Genomic DNA, 14,907 nt, shown 5'->3' with positions numbered 1-14,907 from the left:
CTAGCTGAGTTTTCCCGCCGCCTTTTGGACACAACGTTCCCTATTTGAGCGAAGAATTCCTACTCTTCGAGAGACGTTAAAACGTCCGGATCGCCCGGCCGCACGTTATCCCCGAGCTCCTGGATTCAGGAACGGATTCTCCCCGAGCTCCTGGATTCAGGAACGGATTCTCCCCGAGCTCCTGGATTCAGGAACGGATTCTCCCCGAGCTCCCAAATTCACGAACAGACGCGCCGGGAAGTTTTTCCTTTGATTCACTTTGTCTGTCGTTTAAAAGCACCGCCCTCGGACGTGCTCAGGGACCCGGCGGCAGCTGGCGGGAGGCGTCGGGAATGTCGGGAATGTCGCCTGGGAGCCGCCACAGGTCGTCCACCTCTGCTTGCAGAGCTTCGGCTTTTTCACGCAACAGCATCTGCAACGGCATCGGGTCGTAAACGACGGACGGGAACAAACACCGATGTGGGAGTCAATCGATCGTATTTATTGACTTTTGGACCGATCTATTGATTTGATTTTGTTAATATGTTTGGTTTTGTTCCCTGTGCAGAGCACTTTACTACGACTTGGAAGAGTATTTATCCTATGTAGACTGGGAGCCCACTGTTGGGTAGGGACCGTCTCCATAGGTTGCCAACTTGGACTTCCCAAGCGCTTAGTCCAGTGCTCTGCACACAGTAAGCGCTCAGTAAATACGATCGATTGATTGATTGAGCGCTTACTGTGTGCAGAGCGCTTTACTAAGACTTGGAAGAGTATTTATCGAGACTGGGAGCCCACTGTTGGGTAGGGACCGTCTCCATAGGTTGCCAACTTGGACTTCCCAAGCGCTTAGTCCAGTGCTCTGCACACAGTAAGCGCTCAATAAATACGATTGATTGATTGATTGATTGATTGATTGACTGAGGGCTTACTGTGTGCAGAGCACTTTACTAAGACTTGGAAGACTATGTAGACTGTCAGCCCACTGTTGGGTAGGGACCGTCTCCATATGTTGCCAACTTGGACTTCCCAAGCGCTTAGCACAGTGCTCTGCACACAGTAAGTGCTCAATAAATACGACTGATTGATTGATTGAGCGCTTACTGTGTGCAGAGCACTTTACTAAGACTTGGAAGACTATGTAGACTGGGAGCCCACTGTTGGGTAGGGACCGTCTCTAGATGTTGCCAACTTGGACTTCCCAAGCGCTTAGTACAGTGCTCTGCACACAGTAAGCGCTCAATAAATACAACTGAATGGATGAATGATTTATTGAGCACTTATTGTCTGCAGAGCACTTTACTAAGACTTGGAAAAGTACAATATAATAATGATAATGTTGGTATTTGTTAAGCGCTTCCTATGTGCCAAGCACTGTTCTAAGCATTGGGGAGGATACAAGCGCTTAGTACAGTGCTCTGCACACAGTAAGCGCTCAATAAATACAATTGAATGAATGAATTTATTGAGCACTTACTGCTTGCAGAGCACTGTACTAAGACTTGGAAGAGTACAATATAATAATAATAATGATAATGTTGGTATTTGTTAAGCGCTTCCTATGTGCCAAGCACTGTTCTAAGCATTGGGGAGGATACAAGCGCTTAGTACAGTGCTCTGCACACAGTAAGCGCTCAATACAATTGAATGAATGAATGAATTTACTGAGCACTTATTGGGTGCAGAGCACTTTACTAAGACTTGGAAGAGTACAATATAATAATAATAATGATAATGTTGATATTTGTTAAGCGCTTCCTATGTGCCAAGCACTGTTCTAAGCATTGGGGAGGATACAAGCGCTTAGTACAGTGCTCTGCACACAGTAAGCGCTCAATAAATACAATTGAATGAATGAATTTATTGAGCACTTACTGCTTGCAGAGCACTGTACTAAGACTTGGAAGAGTACAATATAATAATAATAATGATAATGTTGGTATTTGTTAAGCGCTTCCTATGTGCCAAGCACTGTTCTAAGCATTGGGGAGGATACAAGCGCTTAGTACAGTGCTCTGCACACAGTAAGCGCTCAATACAATTGAATGAATGAATGAATTTACTGAGCACTTATTGGGTGCAGAGCACTTTACTAAGACTTGGAAGAGTACAATATAATAATAATAATGATAATGTTGATATTTGTTAAGCGCTTCCTATGTGCCAAGCACTGTTCTAAGCATTGGGGAGGATACAAGCGCTTAGTACAGTGCTCTGCACACAGTAAGCGCTCAATAAATACAATTGAATGAATGAATTTATTGAGCACTTATTGTGTGCAGAGCACTGTACTAAGACTTGGAAGAGTACAATATAATGATAATAATGATAATGTTGGTATTTGTTAAGCGCTTCCTATGTGCCAAGCACTGTTCTAAGCGTTGGGGAGGATACAAGCGCTTAGTACAGTGCTCTGCACACAGTAGGCGCTCAATAAATACGACTGAATGAATGAACGAATACAAGGTGATCAGGGTGTCCCACGGGGGGCTCACAGTCATCATCCCCATTTTCCAGCTGAGGGAACTGAGGACCAGAGAAGTGAAGTGACTTGCCCAAAGTCACCCAGCGCGGAGCCGGGATTTGAACCCACGACCCCGGACTCCCAAGCCCGGGCTCTTTCCACTGAGCCACGCTGCTTCTCTGATATAAGAGCTGTCCATTAATACAAATAATAATAATAATGGCATTTATTAAGCACTTACTACGTGCAGTGCACTGTTAATAAGATTAATAATAATAATAATAATGATGGTATTTGTTAAGCGCTTACTATGTGCAAAGCACTGTTCTAAGCGCTGGGGTAGATACAAGGTGATCAGGCTGTCCCACGGGGGGCTCACAGTCTTAGTCCCCGTTTTTACAGATGAGGAAACTGAGGCCCAGAGAAGTGAAGTGACTTGCCCAAAGTCACCCAGCTCCCGGTGGAGCCGGCATCCGAACCCATGACCTCTGACTCCAAAGCCCGGGCTCTTTCCACTGAGCCACACTGCTTCTCTAAGCACTGTTCTAAGCGCCGGGGAGGTTACAAGGTGATACAAATAATAATAATAATAATAATGGCATTTATTAAGCGCTTACTACGTGCAAAGCACTGTTCTAAGCGCTGGGGTAGATACAAGGTGATCAGGCTGTCCCACGGGGGGCTCACAGTCTTAGTCCCCATTTTTACAGATGAGGAAACTGAGGCCCAGAGAAGTGAAGTGACTTGCCCAAAGTCACCCAGCTCCCGGTGGAGCCGGGATTCGAACCCATGACCTCTGACTCCAAAGCCCGGGCTCTTTCCACTGGGCCGCGCTGCTTCTCTAAGCACTGCTCTAAGCGCCGGGGAGGTTACAAGGTGATACAAATAATAATAATAATAATAATAATAATGGCATTTATTAAGCGCTTACTACGTGCAAAGCACTGTTCTAAGCGCTGGGGAGGTTACAAGGCGATCAGGTTGTCCCGCGGGGGGGGGCTCCCCAGTCTTCATCCCCATTTTGCAGATGGGGGAACTGAGGCCCGGAGAAGCGAAGTGACCTGCCCAAAGTCACCCAGCTGACAAGTGGCGGAGCCGGGATTCGAACCCGTGACCTCGGACTCCAAAGCCCGGGCTCTTTCCACTGAGCCCCGCTGCTTCTTCCAAATAAATAATGGCCATGTCTACGTATAGCAAACCATCTCTCGGAAAATGTTACGGGATTCAGGGGACCCGGGAAAGAGAGTGCGGATGGTTCAGCGCAGTTGGTCACCACTACTGAGAAACAATTCAAGTCCATGTAAAAATAACAACAATAATAAATAATAATAACAATAATAATAATAATTAATAATAAATAATAACGATGGCATTTGTTAAGCGCTTACTATGTGCAAAGCACCATCTCTGACCTTACCCTAAAAAAATCCCGGGCAAGTAGGTGGTTCATTATGCCGGTCACCGGATAAAGGCGATGAGCACACAGTAAGCGCTCAATAAATACGATTGAATGCATAATAATTATTATTATTAAACGCTTACTATGTGCTGAGCACTGCCCCGGGCAGCGTGGCTCAGTGGCAGGGGCCCGGGCTTGGGCGTCGGAGGTCGTGGGTTCTAATCCCGGCTCCGCCCCTTGCCTGCTGGGCGCCTTGGGGCAAGTCACTTAACCTCTCTGTGCCTCGGCGACCGCGTCTGTAAAATGGGGATTAAGTCCGTGAGCCCCACGCGGGACAAGCTGATCACCTTCTATCCACCCCAGTGCTTAGAACAGTGCTTGGCATTCGTTCAGTCGTATTTATTGAGCGCTTACTGTGTGCAGAGCACTGTCCTATAACAGTAATAATAATAATAATGGCATTTGTTAAGCGCTTACTATGTGCAAAGCACCGTTCTAAGCGCTGCGGAGGTTACAAGGTGATCGGGTTGTCCCACGGGGGGCTCCCAGTCTTCATCCCCATTTTACAGATGAGGTCACTGAGGCCCGGAGAAGTGAAGTGACTTTGCCCAAAGTCACCCAGCTGACAGTTGGCGGAGCCGGGATTTGAACCCATGACCTCGGACTCCAAAGCCCGGGCTCTTTCCATTGAGCCACGCTGCTCTCTGTACTGAGCACTTGGGAAGTACAGGTCGGGAACACACAGAGACGGTCCTCACCAGTCAATCAATCGTATTTATTGAGCGCTTACTGTGTGCAGAGCACTGTACTAAGCGCTTGGGAAGTCCAATCAATCAATCAATCGTATTTATTGAGCGCTCACTGTGTGCACAGCACTGTACTAAGCGCTTGGGAAGTCCAATCAATCAATCAATCAATCGATCGTATTTATTGAGCGCTCACTGTGTGCAGAGCACTGTACTGAGCGCTTGGGAAGTCCAAGTCGGCAACATCTAGAGACGGTCCCTACCCGACAGCGGGCTCACGGTCTAGAAGGGGGAGACGGAGAATAAAACCAAACGAATCAACAGAATAAAATAAATAGGATAGATATGTACAAGTAAAATAGAGTAATAAATACGTACCCAACGGGCTTAATACCATTATTCGTCATCATCCTCAATCGTATTTATTGAGCGCTTACTATGTGCAGAGCACTGTACTAAGCGCTTATCATTACTATTATTATTTACTATTACTATCACTATCAATAATTACTATTATTATTACCATTACTAAAAGATTATTTTGTAATAATAATAACGTTTTATCATATTATTATTATTATTTATATTTTATTATTATTTTATCATTTATAAATATAATAATAATAATATTATTATTATTACAAAATCAACACTTCAGAATTACGTACGCTCCCTGTCCCACAAAGGTGCCCCCCCTCTACGCGGGGCAAGCCAGACATATCGGGGCTGGGACAGGGAGCCCTCCCAGCCATCGCCAGTCAACCGAGGCACGCTGATCCTAACCACTGCGCTACTTGCTAAGCGCTTCCCGCGGGCCAGACACTGTACTAAGCAGCGTGGCTCACTGGAAAGAGCCCGGGCTTTGGAGTCCGAGGTCACGGGTTCAAATCCCCGCTCCGCCCACTGTCAGCTGGGTGACGTTGGGCAAGTCACCTCACTTCTCCGGGCCTCAGTTCCCTCACCTGGAAAATGGGGATGAAGACTGGGAGCCCCCCCCGTGGGACGACCCGATCACCTTGGAACCCCCCCCCCCCAGCGCTTTGAACGGTGCTTTGCACATAGTAAGCGCCTAATAAATGCCATCATTATTATTATTATTATTACTAAGCGCTGAGGTGGATGCAGGCAGATCGGGTTGCCCCACGTGCGGCTCACCGTCTCGATCCTCGTTTTACCGATGGGGTAAACCGAGGCACAGGGAAATGAAGCGACTAATCCGCGGGAATGAAGCGGGACTAATCCGCCGGCCCACGGACCTTCGGACGCCTTAGCCCGGGTTCTAGCCACCGTGCCACGCTGCTTCTCTTGTTTCCTGCTCGGGGCTTGGCCGCTGGTAGATAAGATCACAATCAATCAATCAATCAATCAATCAATCAATCGCATGTACTGAACGCCAACGAGCCGGAACGTCCGCTCCCGGAGAAACTGAGGGAAGCGGGGTCAGGGCAGGTCACGGTTTTGGATTACTGGGATCGGTTTCCGGAGTACTCGTCTGCCAGATATCGCAGTCGGAATTCAACCGGTACTTCCCGAGCGCTGAGCACAGTGCTCCGCACCCAGGAAGCGCCCAATAAATAGGACTGTGCTTTCCAGATCGGGCCCCTCTCACGGATTTTTCTTGAGTAGCAAAGCATCCAATTGAGCACTCCTGTGGGATGGCGGGAGGGAGGGGAGAGGGGATGGGAGGAGAAGGCGGCGCGAATTATTAGCCCCATTTTGCGGATGGAGTAACTGAGCACAGAGAAGATCAATCAATCAATCAATCAATCGTATCTATTGAGCGCTTACTGTGTGCAGAGCACTGTACTGAGTGCTTGGGAAGTCCAAGTTGGCAACATAGAGAGACGGGCCCTACCCAACGGCGGGCTCACGGTCTAGAAGGGGGAGACAGAGAACAAAACCAAACATACTAACAAAATAAAATAAATAGAATAGATATGTACAAGTAAAATAGAGTAATAAATATGTACAAACATTTATATATATATATATATATATATATATATATATATATATATAAATGACTCGCCCACTTTGAGTGAGTTAGCGGGGAGTCAAGATTAGGATCCAGATCTCAGGAACCGCGACTCTGGTTCAAGTGCAGTGTCTCTCGAACGGATTTCCAAACATATGAACTAAAACGGGTATTTTTTAAAATAATAATAATAACGGTATTTGTTAAGCGCTTACTATGCGCCAAGCACTGTTCTAAGCGCTGGGGGGAATACAAGGTGATCAGGTGGTCCCACGTGGGGCGCACAATCTTAACCCCCATTTTACAGATGCGGTCACTGAGGCCCCGAGAATAATAATAATAATAATAATAATAATAATGACGGCATTTATTAAGCGCTTACTATGTGCAAAGCATTGTTCTAAGCGCTGGGGAATTTACAAGGTGATCAGGTGGTCCCACGGGGGGCTCAGTCTTCCAGGAGGCCTTCCCAGACTGAGCCCCTTCCTTCCTCTCCCCCTCTCCATCCCCCCCATCTTACCTCCTTCCCTTCCCCACGGCACCTGTATATATGTTTGTACATATTTATTACTCCATTTATTTATTTATTTTACTTGTACATATCTATTCTATTTATTTTATTGTGTTAGTATGTTTGGTTTTGTTCTCTGTCTCCCCCTTTTAGACGGCGAGCCCACTGTTGGGTAGGGACCGGCTCTCTATGTTGCCAACTTGGACTTCCCAAGCGCTTAGTACAGTGCTCTGCACACAGTAAGCGCTCAATAAATACGATTGATTGATTGATTGGTGAAGTGACTCGCCCAAAGTCACGCAGCTGACAACTGGCGGAGTAGGGACGTGAGGCATTTTGACGCCCGCGTTTGGATGAGTCCCAATCTTTCCATCCTGACCGGGAATTGGGAATGATTTCCGCTGCTCTGCGAGGCTGCGTGCCCAATCAATCAATCAATCAATCAATCGTATTTATTGAGCGCTTACTATGTGCAGAGCACTGTACTAAGCGCTTGGGAAGTACAAATTGGCATCACATAGAGACAGTCCCTACCCAACAGTGGGCTCACAGTCTAAAAGGGGGAGACAGAGAACAGAACCGGGGCCCTGTGCCAACTGGTGACCACTCTCATGACTCGTCGGGTAGGGGCCGTCTCTAAGTTGCCAACTTGGACTTCCCAAGCGCTTAGTACACTGCTCTGCACGCAGTAAGCGCTCAATAAATACGACTGAACGAATGACTCGAGGGACCCCACTCAAGCCGGAAGCCGGGGTGCCATTTGTAGAAGGACTGTGAGCCCGCTGTTGGGTAGGGACCGTCTCTATACGTTGCCAACCTGGACTTCCCAAGCGCTTAGTCCAGTGCTCTGCACACACAATAAATACGATTGATTGATTGATTGACGGAGGCGCCATTTTGGACATTAAACTAGGCAATACAATTGATTGACTGATTGATGGAGGCGCCATTTTGGACATCGAACTAGGCAAATACTACCGGCCACTTCCGAGCTCCGACCCTCTCGCTTCTCCTCTAAAACCCCTTGTCCGGCCCATTTTCCACCTCCACGTAAGTTGAGGTTTCCAACGCTTGCTCCCCGTTCTTTAATAAAAGGACACGGCGACTTTGGGCTCACCTTCGCCGACGAAACGATCTGCCTGGCCTGCTGTCTCGACAGACGGTGGACCGCGCTCGCCAGGGCTTCGGGATCCGCACTCGCTAAGTGGGCCAAAGATTTATACCCCGCGCTGTACAGCTGTTTAGCTCGAGCCTGAAAAAAAAGAGGTTTCACATAAAATATTAGTCGTAATTAAATCCCAGGAGAAAGCGGATCTGTTTCGCTCATCATATAGAATTCATTCAACAGCATCCCCCTCTCCATCCCCCCCATCTTACCTCCTTCCCTTCCCCACAGCACCTGTATATATGTATATATGTTTGTACATATCTATTATTCTATTTATTTTACTTGTACATATCTATTCTACTTATTTTATTTTGTTAGTATGTTTGGTTTTGTTCTCTGTCTCCCCCTTTTTGACCGTGAGCCCACTGCTGGGTAGGGACTGTCTCTAAATGTTGCCAATTTGTACTTCCCAAGCGCTTAGTACAGTGCTCTGCACATAGTAAGCGCTCAATACGATTGATGATGATGATGTATATGTATATATGCTTGTACATATCTATTACTCTATTTATTTTACTTGTACATATCTATTCTATTTATTTTATTTTGTTAGTATGCTTGGTTTTGTTCTCCGTCTCCCCCTTTTCGACCGTGAGCCCACTGCTGGGTAGGGACTGTCTCTATATGTTGCCAACTTGGACTTCCCAAGCGCTTAGTACAGTGCTGTGCACACCGTAAGCGCTCAATAAATACGATTGATTGATTGGTCAGGACCGTCTCTGTGTTCCCGACCCGTACTTCCCAAGTGCTTAGTACAGAGAGCAGCGTAGTACTGCACACAGTAAGCGCTCAATAAATACGATCGATGATGATGATCATCATCATTTATTAGTAATAATAATAATAATGATGGCATTTATTATTGCACTGTCCTAAGCGCTGGGGAGGTTACAGGGTGATCAGGTGGTCCCACGGGGGGGCTCGCAACCTTAATCCCCATTTTCCAGATGGGGGAACTGAGGCCCAGAGGAGTGAAGTCACCCAGCTGACAGTTGGCGGAGCCGGGATTCGAACCCATGAACTCTGGCTCCAGAGCCCGGGCTCTTTCCACTGAGCCACACGGTTTCCTGGTCGTTATTGGGTGTAGTGATACTTAGGAGCGTACCCTAAAAATAAAAGACGATATTCCTGCCCTCAGACGGGATCTAATTGGAGAGGTGGACGGAGATAGTTGCCAGCGCTTAGGACAGCGCTCAGCACATAGCGCCCACGGTGGCTCCCAGTCTTCATCCCCATTTTACAGTCCTTACAGTCACCAGTATGGAAGAGATTAATCAACCACATACACACATGGATTCATTCATTCAATTGTGTTTAATAATAATAATAATAATTATGACGGCATTTATTAAGCGCTTACTATGTTCAAAGCATTCATTCATTCAATCGTATTTATTGAGCACTCACTGTGTGCAGAGCACTGTACGAAGCGCTTGGGAAGTCCAAGTTGGCAACGTATAGAGACGGTCCCTACCCAACATTCATTCAATCATTCAGTTCATTCAATCGTATTTATTGAGCGCTGTGTGCAGAGCACTGGACTAAGCGCTTGGGAAGTCCAAGTTGGCAACGTATAGAGACGGTCCCTACCCAACTTTCATTCAATCATTCAATCGTATTTATTGAGCGCTGTGTGCAGAGCACTGTACTAAGCGCTTGGGAAATCCAAGTTGGCAACGTATAGAGACGGTCCCTACCCAACATTCATTCAATCATTCAGTTCATTCAATCGTATTTATTGAGCGCTTTCTGTGTGCAGAGCACTGTACAAAGCGCTTGGGAAGTCCAAGTTGGCAACATATAGAGATGGTCCATACCCAACATTCATTCAATCGTATTTATTGAGCGCTTACTGTGTGCAGAGCACCGTACTAAGCGCTTGGGAAGTACAAGTTGGCAACGTATAGAGACGGTCCCTACCCAACACTCACTCAATCATTCAATATATTCAATTGTATTTATGGAGCGCCTACTGTGTGCAGAGCACTGTACTAAGCACTTGGGAAGTCCAAGTTGGCAACATATAGAGACGGTCCCTACCCAACATTCATTCAATCATTCAATTCATTCAATCATATTTATTGAGCGCTTACTGTGAGCAGAGCACTGTACTAAGCACTTGGGAAGTCCAAGTTGGCAACATCTAGAGACGGTCCCTACCCAACATTCATTCAATCATTCAATTCATTCAATCGTATTTATTGAGCGCTGTGTGCAGAGCACTGTACTAAGCACTTGGGAAGTCCAAGTTGGCAACATCTAGAGACGGTCCCTACCCAACATTCATTCAATCATTCAATTCATTCAATCGTATTTATTGAGCGCTTACTGTGTGCAGAGCACTGTACTAAGCACTTGGGAAGGACAAGTTGGCAACATATAGAGACGGTCCCAACCCAACATTCATTCAATCATTCAATCGTATTTATTGAGCACTTACTGTGTGCAGAGCACTGGACTAAGCACTTGGGAAGGACAAGTTGGCAACATATAGAGACGGTCCCTACCCAACATTCATTCAATCATTCAATCAATTGTATTTATGGAGTGCTTACTGTGTGCAGAGCACTGTACTAAGCGCTTGGGAAGTCCAAGATGGCAACATATAGAGATGGTCCCTACCCAACATTCATTCATTCATTCAATCGTATTTATGGAGCGCCTACTGCGTGCAGAGCACTGTACTAAGCGCTTGGGAAGTCCAAGTTGGCAACATAGAGAGACGGTCCCTACCCAACATTCATTCAATCATTCAATTCATTCAATCGTATTTATGGAGCGCCTACTGCGTGCAGAGCACTGTACTAAGCGCTTGGGAAGGACAAGTCGGCGACATATAGAGACGGTCCCTACCCAACAGCGGGCTCACAGTCTAGAAGGGGGAGACAGAGAACAAAACCAAACCTATTAACAAAATAAAATAAGTAGAATAGATACGTACAAGTAAAATAAATAGAGTAATAAATACGTACAAACATATATACAGGTGCTGTGGGGAGGGGGATAAGGAGGGGGATGCTGTTGGATACGGAGGTCGACTTTTCATCGGGGAAGATCCCCGGAGGAGGCGATGGCTTTTTATTCGGTTTGAAGGACCGCTGACGGGTAGGGACCGGCTCTATGTGTCGCCAACTTGCCCTTCCCGAGCGCTTAGTCCAGTGCTCCGCACACAGCGAGCGCTCAGTAAATACGACTGAATGACTGACCGAACGAAAGGAGCACGGCGCGTTTGCGACGGGAGGGAAGCGCCACGCCGGAGGAGGGAACAACTGCTGGGAGACGAAAGCGATGGAAAGCGCAGGCCGGCAGGACAGGAAGCAGCGTGGCTCAGTGGGAAGAGCCCGGGCTTTGGAGTCCGAGGTCACGGGTTCAAATCCCGGCTCCGCCGCTTGCCCGCCGGGTGACTCTGGGCAAGCCGCTTCACTTCTCTGGGCCTCGGTTCCCTCACCTGGAAAATGGGGATGAAGACGGCGAGCCCCACTTGGGACCACCTCATCACCCTGTAGCCTCCCCGGCGCTCAGAACAGTGCTTGGCACATAGTGAGCGCTTAACAAACACCAAAACTATTAGGATTTATTAAAGATCGGAGTACTGCGCAGCAATCTCAAAATGAGCCTTTTAAGTGGCAAACAGGTCAGCACAGGGAGGAAGGAAGGAACAAGCACAGAGGAGCAGCGTGGCTCGGTGGAAAGAGCCCGGGCTTTGGAGTCAGAGGTCATGGGTTCAAATCCCGCCTCCACCATGTGTCTGCTGTGTGACCTTGGGCAAGTCACTTAACTTCTCTGAGCCTCAGTTACCTCATCTGTTAAATGGGGATGAAGACTGTGAGCCCCCCGTGGGCCAACCTGATCACCTTGGAACCTCCCCAGCGCTTAGAACAGTGCTTTGCACATAGTAAGCGCTTAATAAATGCCATCATTATTATTATTATTACTTGGAGTCAGAGGTCATGGGATCAAATCCCGCCTCCGCCACTTGTCAGCTGGGTGACTTTGGGCAAGTCACTTAACTTCTCTGAGCCTCAGTTACCTCATCTGTTAAATGGGGATGAAGACTGTGAGCCCCACGTGGGGCAACCTGATCACCTTGGAACCTCCCCAGCGCTTAGAACAGTGCTTTGCACATAGTAAGCGCTTAATAAATGCCATCATTATTATTATTATTACTTGGAGTTAGAGGTCATGGGTTCAAATTCCTCCTCTGCCACTTGTCAGCTGGGTGACTTTGGGCAAGTCACTTAACTTCTCTGAGCCTCAGTTACCTCATCTGTTAAATGGGGATGAAGACTGTGAGCCCCACGTGGGGCAACCTGATCACCTTGGAACCTCCCCAGTGCTTAGAACAGTGCTTTGCACATAGTAAGCGCTTAATAAATGCCATCATTATTATTATTATTACTTGGAGTCAGAGGTCATGGGTTCAAATCCCTCCTCCGCCACTTGTCAGCTGGGTGACTTTGGGCAAGTCACTTAACTTCTCTGAGCCTCAGTTACCTCATCTGTTAAATGGGAATTAAGACCGTGAGCCCCACGTGGGGCAACCTGATCACCTTGTAACCTCCCCAGCGCTTAGAACAGTGCTTTGCACATAGCAAGCGCTTAATAAATGCCATCATTATTATTATTATTACTTGGAGTCAGAGGTCATGGGTTCAAATCCCACCTCCGCCACTTGTCAGCTGGGTGATTTTGGGCAAGTCACTTCACTTCCCTGGGCCTCCGTTCCCTCATCTGGAAAATGGGGATGAAGACTGGGAGCCCCCCGTGCGACCACCTGATCACCTCGTCTTCCCCCCAGCGCTGAGAACAGCGCTTGGCACATAGTAGGCGCTTAACAAACACCAAAATTATTATAATTTATTAAAGATCAGAGTACTGCGGAGCAATCGCTAAATGAGCCTTTTAAGTGGCAAACGGATCAGCACAGGAAGGAGCAATCTGTAGTACGCGCTCACTGTGCGGAATGGATTAAGGTCTGCTCTCACTCAGCTTTATGAGATTAGCCCACTGTTGGGTAGGGACTGTCTCTATATGTCGCCAATTTGTACTTCCCAAGCGCTTAGTACAGTGCTCTGCACATAGTAAGCGCTCAATAACTACGATTGATGATGATGAGATCCTCTTGCAGTTTATGCCTCTCTCTATCTCCATCCAAAGGGGCCGTTTATCCCTCTCCTTTGTTTTCCATCTTCCAGTTTTGCTTATTTTTACTACTGACAGTCTTCCAAAGCCTTGGTTATTCTGTTTTTTACCTTTAGCGTGGAAACTTGCGAAACACCACCTGAAAATCTAAAGATGTTCCGTCCACTGGTTCCCCTCTTATCCACCTGCATTTTGACCCGTGGGGAAACTTCAAAATAGTCTTCCGATGCCTTGGTTATTCTGTTTTTTACCTTTAGCGTGGAAACTTGCGAAAGACCACCTGAAAATCTAAAGACGTTACGTCCACTGGTTCCCCTCTTATCCACCTGCATTTTGGCCCGTGGGGAAAGTTCAAAATAGTCTTCCAATGTCTTGGTTATTCTGTTTTTTACCTTTAGCGTGGAAACTTGCGAAAGACCATCTGAAAATCTAACGATGTTACGTCCACTGGTTCCCCTCTTATCAAAGGTCACCAATGACCTCCTGCTTGCCAAATCCAGCGGCTCATACTCAGTCTTAATCCTCCTCGACCTCTCGGCTGCCTTCGACACTGTGGTCCACTCCCTTCTCCTCAACACGCTACCTGACCTTGGCTTCCCAGACTCCGTCCTCTCCTGGTTCTCCTCTTACCTCTCCGGTTGTTCATTCTCAGTCTCTTTTGCAGGCTCCTCCTCCCCCTCCCATCCTCTTACGGTGGGGGTTCCCCAAGGTTCAGTGCTTGGTCCCCTTCTGTTCTCAATCTACACTCACTCCCTTGGTGACCTCATTCGCTCCCACGGCTTCAACTATCACCTCTACGCTGATGACACCCAGATCTCCATCTCTGCCCCTGCTCTCTCCCCCTCTCTCCAGGCTCGCATCTCCTCCTGCCTTCAGGACATCTCCATCTGGATGTCTGCCCGCCACCTAAAGCTCAACATGTCCAAGACTGAACTCCTTGTCTTCCCTCCCAAACCCTGCCCTCTCCCTGACTTTCCCATCTCTGTTGACGGCACTACCATCCTTCCTGTCTCACAAGCCCGCGACCTTGGTGTCATCCTCGACTCCGCTCTCTCATTCACCCCTCACATCCAAGCCGTCACCAAAACCTGCCGGTCTCAGCTCCGCAACACTGCCAAGCTCCGCCCTTTCCTCTCCATCCCAACCGCTACCCTGCTCTTTCAAGCTCTCATCCTATCCCTTCTGGACTACTGCATCAGCCTCCTCTCTGATCTCCCATCCTCGTGTCTCTCTCCACTTCAATCCATACTTCACGCCGCTGCCCGGATTGTCTTTGTCCAGAAACGCTCTGGGCATGTCACTCCCCTCCTCAAAACTCTCCAGTGGCTACCAATCAATCTGCGCATCAGGCAGAAACTCCTCACCCTGGGCTTCAAGGCTGTCCATCCATCCCCTCGCCCCCTCCTACCTCACCTCCCTTCTCTCCTTCTCCAGCCCAGCCCGCACCCTCCGCTCCTCCGCCGCTAATCTCCTCACCGTACCTCGTTCTCGCCTGTCCCGCCATCGACCCCCGGCCCACGTCA

At 47.8% G+C, this 14,907-nt stretch overlaps 1 protein-coding gene across 3 annotated transcripts in view; it reads right to left on the bottom strand.

The window, feature by feature from the left end:
- Positions 1-237: 237 nt before the first annotated feature.
- The window catches only part of HELQ (helicase, POLQ like), a 79,664-nt gene continuing 64,994 nt past the window's right edge, over positions 238-14,907 (bottom strand). For all 3 annotated transcript variants that reach the window (XM_038759318.1, XM_038759319.1, XM_038759321.1), the window contains 2 exons: positions 8,192-8,326; positions 238-412 (listed from right to left, as the gene is read on the bottom strand). In XM_038759318.1, the coding sequence (XP_038615246.1) occupies positions 296-412; positions 8,192-8,326 (252 nt within the window). In that variant the 3' untranslated portion in view covers positions 238-295. The remainder of the gene's footprint in view (positions 413-8,191; positions 8,327-14,907) is intronic.

This window comes from Tachyglossus aculeatus, chromosome 17, assembly GCF_015852505.1.
Source record: "Tachyglossus aculeatus isolate mTacAcu1 chromosome 17, mTacAcu1.pri, whole genome shotgun sequence".
Classification (NCBI taxonomy): domain Eukaryota; kingdom Metazoa; phylum Chordata; class Mammalia; order Monotremata; family Tachyglossidae; genus Tachyglossus; species Tachyglossus aculeatus.
Note: the sequence above shows the minus strand (reverse complement) of the source record. Positions and strands in the feature narration are given on the sequence as shown.